General features: G+C 66.8%; 1 protein-coding gene across 1 annotated transcript; it reads right to left on the bottom strand.

The window, feature by feature from the left end:
* Positions 1-3,911: 3,911 nt before the first annotated feature.
* On the bottom strand, positions 3,912-8,446 carry LOC118157276 (U3 small nucleolar RNA-associated protein 14 homolog A-like). Its single transcript, XM_035311546.1, has 14 exons — positions 8,375-8,446; positions 8,141-8,211; positions 7,935-7,999; positions 7,600-7,742; positions 7,278-7,433; positions 6,661-6,780; positions 6,485-6,579; positions 6,209-6,332; positions 6,043-6,120; positions 5,542-5,940; positions 5,080-5,439; positions 4,819-5,006; positions 4,647-4,746; positions 3,912-4,337 (listed from the first exon to the last, which is right to left on the bottom strand). The coding sequence occupies exons 1-14, from the start codon at positions 8,426-8,428 to the stop codon at positions 4,077-4,079; spliced, it is 2,214 nt and encodes a 737-aa protein (XP_035167437.1). The 5' UTR covers positions 8,429-8,446; the 3' UTR covers positions 3,912-4,076.
* Between the last annotated feature and the right edge of the window lie 293 nt (positions 8,447-8,739).

Below are 8,739 nucleotides of genomic sequence, written 5' to 3'. Positions count from 1 at the left end.
GCTGCAGGACGTGGCCCCAGGCCGAGGGGAGCAGCTCCCCAGCCCCAGCTCAGCACCCCTGAGGACGGAGGCTGATCGCAGCCCAGCTCGGGGAGCTCTGCGTCAGCTGCCTCTGGAAGGGAGCCGGTTGTGTAGCGCTGCCCGCAGCAGCACGCAGCGGGGACCTCCGCTCGCCCCGTTAAAGCCTTCGTCCGCGCGGGACCCTCAGCCCCACGGGAGGCGTTAGTGCTGCAGCTCTGTTGTGGCCGGTGCCGGGCTCACAGCAAGGTGTGCTGGTGTCACACTGCTGTCCCGGGGCTGTCACCCCGCTGTCCCTGCTGGCAGCGCGCCCCAGAGCAGCTCTGTGGGAGGGGAAAGCCGTGAGGTGCAGGTGGCAGCGGGGGCGCGCTCATCGGGGGGACACGGGGACTTTCCCCCTGTCCCCATGGGTGCTTGGGGACGGATGGGTGCCCGTCCCCTCTGGAAGACCCAGAGAGTGCCACTACAGCACGACCCGAGTGCTGAGGTGCCCCCTACCCCGAGCAGGGCTGACGAGGCTGGTGGGAGACGGTGTCCCTGCCAAAGGGGTTGGGGGGAGAAGCGCTTCGCCACCCCAACCGGGAACAGCCCCGCTGCGGGTGCGAGGGTCCCAGCTCCAGCATCCCGGCGGCAATCTCTGGCTCAGGTTGTGCCGTGCTGGATACGGCATCTCCATGGAAACCCTCCCGCTCAGGCTGTGCGGGCTCGGGAGATGCCATCTCCACGGAAACGCGGCGGCTGTGCAGGCCGGGATGCGCGGCCGGGCACCGCGAGGACTGCGGGTGCCCCCCCCGGTGCCCCCTGCTCCCAGAGGCAGCCCCGGGAGGAGGGGACCCGCGGGTCGCCCCTGTCCTCGGCCCCGGGGGAGGAGGCACGGAGAAATCGGGGGGAGCTCCGCTGCGCCGTGCCGGGGGTCCCCGGTCCGAGTAAGGGAGCAGCACGGGACCCTCTGACGGCCGCGGGGGCCCTGCCGCGGCCAGGGGCACCCCGGGCACACTCAGGCACTCCCGCGGCATGCGAAGCCGGGGGGCCTTCACCGGGGGCTGAAATTTCACCCTCAGAAATAGCCCGGATGAAATACTTTACAGGTTATTTATAGCCTACGCTAGAAAACATAAAAAAAAAATAATAAAATAAATAAAATATAAAAAGGAAGGAAGAAAAGAAAACATCCACGGAACCCCTTTATTTGCTCATTTTTAATCCGGTTTTTCATTTCGTTCGACTCCTGCTGGCCTCGAGGGCCGGCTGGAGCCCGAGCACGGGATGGCTGAAGCATCGGCATCACCGCTCTCTCCCCGGGGTGCCCGCAGGGTCCCCGCCCCGGGGCAGCTCGGAGGCACCCCAGCGGAGCCGCGTCCCCGTCCCATCACGGAGCAGCACCGGGCGCTCCCTGCCGGAGCCAGCAGCGGTCCGGCCGCCTTCACCCGGGCTCCCCGCTCCGTCAACCTGGCTTTGACGTAGCCCTGAAAGTAGGCCAGTAAGAGCAAACTGCAGCCGCTCGCAGCCCTCTCGAGGGACGCCGTGCCTGCGCGGCGGGAGGGAGGAGTGCGCATTAACAGCGCCGCTGCTCTCCGCGGGCTCCCGCGCCGGCGGAGGACGGTGTTTTTCCTCTCCTCCCGGTTGCCTCCAGCCGAGCCCTGGCGTGGCGATGCGCGGCGGCAGGGCATGAGCGTGCTGCAGGAAGGGGATTAGAACGGGGAGTGTCCGGCCCCGTCTCCTCCCTGCTGCCGTGGCAGCTGCCAGTGGGCATCCCCGCCATCCCCCTTTCCTGCAGCATTTTGCAGATCCTGATTTATTTTTTAATTAAAAGCCAAGCGCCGACGTCCCCGTGCCCCGCAATTTTATTTCTGCGGGGACACCAGAGGGACGCAACCTGCTCTCGGCGGCACCAGGAGCGGGCGAGCCCCAGGCGCTGGCAGGAGACGTGGCTGCATCTGGCTCCCTCCTGTAACTCATCCCAAGCAGCTCACACCGAGGCTTTATGGATTGATTTTGGAAGCATTTCCGGATCCTTGAAGCCCCAGTTCGAGCCCAGTCCGCCCCAGCACCGCCCTTCTTTGCGGGACCAGGCACCCCCAGCTCAGCTTGGCCCCTGCCGATGCCGTCTAGCGTTGCTCAGGCCGCAGGACCCATCACACAAAACCCAGCACGAGGCTGCCTTCAGACCGCGGGGCCGTTCGCCAGCAGGTCCTGCTCACTGCTTCGGGCGGTCACAGCTCGGGACAGCCTTAAGGGCACTGCTCTCCGTGGGGACACGAGCCCATTTCAGGTGCGGTGACCTCCATCCTCTCCGGGATCAGCACCCCGGGAGGTCCTGTCCTGCTGCCTCGCAGCGTCAGCGTGGCCTGAGCCCCATCGCATTGCTGCTGCCGTGGGGCAGTTGGGGAGCTCCGGCAGTGCCGCGGGGACATGGCTGTCCCCAGCGAGCCACCCCACCAGGGCTGCCGGAGAGCCTGGAGCTGGCTGCAGGCTCACGGAGGAGCAGCACGCAGCCCACGCCGGGCACTGGCTTCCCCTGGCTTCAGGGCGCTTCAGGTTTTACTAAAACAAACAAGAACTCCCCCCCGCCCCCTGCCCTGTGGCCCCCGGTGACGTCCCCAGGGGCCGGGGGGCGAAGGTTTCCCACAGCGTTTGGGGCAGCCGGAGCAGGAGGAAGCTGGGGTTTGAGCTGGGGCCACCAGCCCAGCAAGGGGCTCGTCAGTGCCGTGGCACGGAAACGATCGCTGCTTCCTTTCTTTTTTTTTTTTTTTTTTCAGCCGTGTCGACTGAAGCAACGCAACCACGTCCCCCCCGTTCCGCGGCCAGCGTTATCCAGCAGCCCCGGGGCACGGCGCAGAGCCAGCGCTGCACCAGCTGGACCCCAGCAAGGCCACAGCACGGGCACAGGGCAGCGCCCGGCCCCTCGTCCCGGGCACAGCGGGCTCCCCGACTCCCACACGGGCTCGGAGCAGCAGCAGCCTCCCCCGCAGGGTGCGGGCGCAGAGCGGAAGAGCCTTGGCGTATTTACGGGTCCGGGAAGCCAGCGAGTCGCGGGGCCGGCTGCTGTCAGCCCGCGCGTGCCCGTGCCTCAGCCACGGGGGACGAGGGACAAGCCCCTGCACGACGTGGCTGCGGGGCAGGACGGCGGTGGCACAGCTCTGCCCCAGGGGACACACCAGGACCCAGCCTGGCTGCGGTGCCAAGGTGGGAGGAGGCGTCCCCAGCGCAAGGAACGTGTTTCCTGGGAACAGAAGCAGCTCCTCTAGTCCCTCCTTCGTTTAGGAGCAGGAGTTCCTCCAGCTGGCACGAACGCAGCACACGTGGGAAGAGGGAGGAGAGGCCGGGAGGGCTCTCGGCCCGCTCCCGTTTCACTACGACTCTCTGGCACTGCCCTCGGCCCCAGCCCCACAGCCCTCGTGCTCAGGAGGGGAACACCCCGAGCCCCCTGCCACCACCTTCTGGAAAGGGCCTGGCTTCAGCTGGGGGGCTGGACTCCGCAGCAGGAAGACGGCCGGGTGGCTGCACTGGGACAGAGCCCACTCCCAGCCCGCGTGGAGCGGCAGCAAAGCCGTGCAGACCCACGCTCTGGGCTCCTCAGAGCCGGCCAGAAGTTCCCTGGGGCAGCAGGAGGGAAGCGTTGGGGAAGCGTTGCCATGTGGCCAGGCTCGCTGCAGCACGCTGCAAGAAAGCCAAGGCGGCCAAGACGACAACGATTTATGTAAAAAATGGTGGCACTGAAGACAAAAACAAGGGGGAGAGATCTAGCCCACCGCGGCTCCACCTCCTCTTCAGGCTCCCACCCCCAGGCTGCACCTCGCGGGCCTGACCCCCCAGCAAGCCGTTCACGTTACACCGGGACGAGCCACCCTGCCCCGCGTCGGGGCCCCAAGGACAGGCAGGAGGACACCAGCTGTCCTGGCCCCGGGGCAGCCACGGCAGCCCAGCAGTTTTATTGCGGAAGGAGCATTAAAAAGCCCCTGACAGAAGCAGGAGCCTCTCCCCGGGAGGGAAACCCCCGGGCACGGCCCCTCCACCTGCTCCCCGGCGCTGCGCGGGCCAGTCCTAGCACGAGAGAGCTATCGCGCTCTCTTGTGCGGGCGGCGAGAGGCCTGCTCGCGCTGCTTGGGAGCCCTTTCTAGCGCTGGCTTGGCTCCGCTGCCGGCTGAGGTGACGTCCTCAGCAGACAGGGGCTGGATGATGTGGCCTGCCCGGGTGATGACGCGGGGGGCGGTCAGCTTCTGGAAAGCACGCTGCGTGTTCCACGTGGAGCCCACGGGCGTCCGGATGCTCTGCTCGAACTGCTGGTGCCTCTCAAAGGGGAAGGGCAGCTCGCTGACCTGCAGGAAAACGGCACAGCGGGGGTAGCACCACCGGTGACCCGGCCCAGCACCCTGGCGCTGCTTTCTTGCCACGCTGACGCCGCTTCCAGTCCCCTGTCCTGCCGACCTCCTCGCTCCACGCTCCAGGACAGGTGGCTCAGCAGCACTCACTGAACAGACCTGTAAATTCACCCCCCTACCCCTCACCCCACTGCCCTCAGTGCTGTCAGAGCTGGAAATCAAGCAGTTCCTTTAGAGGCAGGGATTCAGGGAGTTTAGGGGACGGGCCACATGCCAGGCCAGCCCAGGAGCCAGAGCAGCACCCACCTGATGTGCCGCCGCATGGATGTTGCGCTGCTCGCTCATGATGACGTGGGGCAAATGCTGGTCCTTCCTGGGAGGTGCTGGGGGGGGCTTGATCAGGAACCTGCCGGACAGACGAAGACGTCAGGCCCCGGAGCCGGGCTGAAGCACGCTGCCGCAGCCCGTCCGCGCTCACCGTTTGATTTTCTTGGCGCTGGGCTTCAGCCCGGTGCCTCCCCACTCGCCCCAGCCCGGCAGCACCAAGTTCACCGGCTGGGGCTTGGCGTCCCGCTCCGCTTTGCTCTTCTCCCGGTGGAAGTCAGCAACTACGTCGTCCCCGGCAAAGGCCTCGGTGATCACCCCTCGCTGGTCGATGCCACCCTCCTGCGGAGACGGGAGTCAGTGCCCGGCCGCCAGCCAGCTCCTGGCCCAGCAGGACTGAGCCTGCCCCGCTCACCTCCTCCTCCATCACCACGGGTAGGCTGGGGCACTGAATCTCCTGGGGCTTTCCAGACAGCACGGACTCCAAGCTTATCATTTTGTTCTTGGCTGTTGGTTTCTTGTCAGGCCTGGCCCCAGCTCTGCCTTTATCCTGCTGGGGCGCTCGCTCTTCTGCTCCCGCGGCCGCTGGCTTCTCCTGCTCCTCCAAGGGCTCCTTGGAGGCCAGAGCCTCGACGTCCTCCATCGTCCGCACGCGGTCCAGCTGCTCCCACAGCAGGGTCTCCTCCTGGGCCTGGGGAGGCGGCTCGATCTCTGCACTCACCTGCTCCTCCTCACAGACGGGGGGGGATGGAGCTGTCCCCCGGAGGGTCGGAAACTGCCTCCGTCTCATCAGTGCCTGTGCATCAAGGCGACAGAGAAGAAAACGGCCACCCCATGAGCAGGGAGGGAAGAAAGCAGGGCAGCTGTAAGAAAACACAACCCTGGCGACCCACCCAGCCCTGCGCGGGGCTGCAGGCTCCTCACCGTGCTGCTCAGGGCTCCCTGCCCGCCGCTGCCGCGCGTGTCGTTTCTGCTCAAAGTCTTGTAGCAGAGCCTCCTCCTCCGACACCTCTTCCTCCTCCGACATCTCCTCCTTGCTTTCTACAGCACCAGGCACCGCAGCGTCTTCAACACCCTCTTGCACCTCCGGTTCCTTGGCTGGGTCGCTGGGCTTGCCCAGCATCCAGGGGTTTGCTCTGCTGGCATCCACGGGGACGGTCACAGGCGTGAGGTCCTCCTCGGGCACGTCATCTGGCTCCTCCTCGGGCAGCTCCACCCGAACCTTCTGCATCAGCTCCTTGTTCCTGGCCAGCTGCTCCTGCATGGCCTTGCGGGCCTGGGAAAGGACGGAGACAATTCTAACACGAGCCAGAAACAACGTGGCCCGCTTCCTTTGCCCCACCTCAGCCCTTCTCCCCTTGCCCAAGCTCCATCTCACCTCCAGGTCGTACTTGGCCATAATGGCCCTGGAGCGGGCCCATTTCCCCTTGTTCTGGTGCTTGAGACTCATCCGCTCCTGAGGCAGAGGAAGAGGAAGCATCAGGAAGAGCACCCTCAGCGCGGGCGAGTTCCCAAGGGATGAGGGAGAGGCAAGCGAGCAGCACCTCCATCCGGAGCTGCTCCAGCTCCTCCAGCTTCGCCAAGGCGGCCTCAGGGTCCGACTTCTGCAGCAGCTCGAACTCCTTCAAGGCCTTGCGCCTCTTGCTTTTCTTCAGCACGCGGTGGTACCTGCGGCACGAGGGCAGGCGGTGAGACCTCCCGGCGCGAGCACCCGGCCTCCTCTTCAGGAAGGCAGCTGGACGCTCGGCTTTCCTCTGGCCCCTCGCTCCGGGCCCCAGCCCCCTCCCAGCTCCCCGAGCCCGGCAACGTCAGAGCCTTACTTTTTGCTCTTGATTTTCTTCTCTCGCCGAGCCTTGGCTTCGTAGTAGGACTGCAGGGCCCGAGCCTTCTGCAGCTCCGCTCGCCGCCGCCGGGCCTGCCGGGGAGCGCAGCGTAAGGGCAGGCGCAAAGGAAGAGGCCACCACGGGGGTACAAAAAAAAAAAAAGCATCACCCACCTCCTCCAAGCTCATTGCCTGCAGCGAGGCTCTCTCCCGCGGCGTCAGCAGCGGGTCTGTGATGGGCTGCTGCGTTTTGTGCAGCAGTCCGAAGATCTCCTGCTCCAGTGGAGTTCGTGGCTGCCGGCGGGACAGATCGCACAGCAAGACAGGATGAAACAAGGAGCGGCGCAGGAGGCAGCACCCACACGGATCTCCCCGTCCCTTCCGCCGCTCGAGCAGGCCCACGGGAGGGCACGAGCAAGCAGAAGGCCCAGGCCCCACAACGCCGTGTGCAGATGAAATAAGAGGGAGCTCCGGGCGGACGAAGGGGTGCGTGTTAGGCTAGGAGCTCGGTGGGAACCGACCTCGCCCCGACCTGGGAAAGCTCTCCAGGGACGGGAGCCTCTCCTGCCAAGCAACGCAGCCCGCGTGGGAGCTCACATTCAAAGCATAACCGAGACTTACAGCTGTGCACTATTTGGCAAATCAATTCCCTCCTCCGTCCCCAGAGGCGGCTGAGGCCCGTGAGCAAGCCCCTGGCTCAGTGCAGGCACCGGGCAGCAGCAGGCTCAACCCACGCACTGAGCGCCAAAGAGCGGGGAGGAGAAATTCACCCACGAGGTGACAGCCCCCACCTTCCACGCCGAAACCACTCGCTCCAGGGGGGCCACGGCCACGACCTCCTGCTTCAGTGGGAAAACCAACTGCTCTGCTCGACGGTTCTGCAGGACCACCGGCTGCCATTTGCCGACGTCTTTGGAGGTCTTGACGTAGGCAGCCTCCCTCACGACCTGCAGGTGGGAGCGAGAAGGGAAAAGGACGAGTAGAGAAGCTGACCTGAAGAACAAGGAAAGCCAGGCAGCATCAGAGAGGAGCAGATGGCGCCCAGGGGCTCAACCCCACTGCTCCTTACGGCTGGAACTTCTCCCTGCCCACCACCCGCACAGGCCCACGTACCCGCTCCTGCTCCTCCTTGCTGAGGGGCAGCTCCACCGCCTTCTTCTGCTTCACTCTGCTCAGCTCCTTCTTCACTCTGCTCAGGGCCGACTGGGCACGGATGGGCTGCAGGAGCTCAGACAGGACCAGCTTCTCCCCGGCACCTACGTGAGACCCCGCACGTCCACACGGATGCCCCACGACCGAGCCGAGCAGTGCCGCAGGCCGAGACGCTTTGAGCCCCAACAGCCAGCACAGCACCTCCCGGGCGGGCTCCTCTGCCCGACCCGGGGAACCCAAGCACCTCCCGGGGAAGAAAACCTGGGGAAAGCCCCAGGACCCCGAGGAGCCCTCACCTTTACAGCTGACGTTGAACTCGGACACCTGCACGCTGGCCTCGGAGCGCTCCGCCAGCTTCCGCCTGCAGGAAAAGCGGATAAAACAAAGGAAAAGCGCTGAAAAAGATTCTCGAGCGCCGCCGCCAGCGGCTCCTCCGGGTACAGCCGGGGCAGAGGGGCCCGGGGCGGCGGGAGGAGGGGGCAAGGCAGGGCTGGGGGCTCACCGCTTCCGCCCGGACAGGGCGCTGACCGCCTCCAGGAGCTGCCGGTGCCGCCGGTCGCCATCCTCCGGGCCCTGCTAAGCGGCGCACGCGGTTGGGAAGGCCGGGCCTGCACGGCCCCGGCCCCGGCCCCGACCCCAAACCACGGTCCCGGCCCCAATCCCGGTCCCGACCCCAATCCCAATCCCGGTCCCGGTCCCGGCCAGCGCTCCCGTGACACCCGGTGTCGCCGCTCACCTCCTCCTCGCCGCCGCTGCCCTCCGCCTCCACGCCCAACCACTCCTCCGCCATGGCACCGGAAGCACCGCGCCGCCGAGCAGCACCGCTTCCGCCCCGGCCCGACGCCGCCGCCCGCCAAGCTTCCGCCCGGCCCGTGACGTCACGGCTGCCGTGGCAACGGGGCCGTGCTGCGGCCGGACCGGGGCGGGGAGGAGGGGGCGGGGACTCGGCGCTGAGTGACACCGCGCTCCCCCAATGGGCGCGCGAGGAGCGGCGCGGGCGGGCCAATGGCGGCCGAGCCCTCTCCCCCCGGCGGCGGCGGCGGCGGCGGCGCGGGGCGTGGCGGCCCCTCCCGCGGCGCTGGGGCAGGAGCGGCGCGGCCC

This window comes from Oxyura jamaicensis, assembly GCF_011077185.1.
Source record: "Oxyura jamaicensis isolate SHBP4307 breed ruddy duck chromosome 4 unlocalized genomic scaffold, BPBGC_Ojam_1.0 oxy4_random_OJ106467, whole genome shotgun sequence".
Lineage (NCBI taxonomy): Eukaryota > Metazoa > Chordata > Aves > Anseriformes > Anatidae > Oxyura > Oxyura jamaicensis.
The sequence above is the reverse complement of the archived record's forward strand: the minus strand, read 5'-3'. Positions and strand labels throughout refer to the sequence as shown.

What these genes read in the sequence shown, in the direction of transcription:
- LOC118157276 (XM_035311546.1), bottom strand. Translation starts at nt 8,428, where the DNA reads ATGGCGGAGGAGTGGTTGGGCGTGGAGGCGGAGGGCAGCGGCGGCGAG. An exon ending in GCAAGGAGGAGCAGGAGCGG is followed by an intron (nt 7,434 to 7,599) that starts GTACGTGGGCCT and finishes TCCCACCTGCAG; the next exon opens with GTCGTGAGGGAGGCTGCCTA. An exon ending in TGGAGCAGCTCCGGATGGAG is followed by an intron (nt 6,121 to 6,208) that starts GTGCTGCTCGCT and finishes CCTCTGCCTCAG; the next exon opens with GAGCGGATGAGTCTCAAGCA.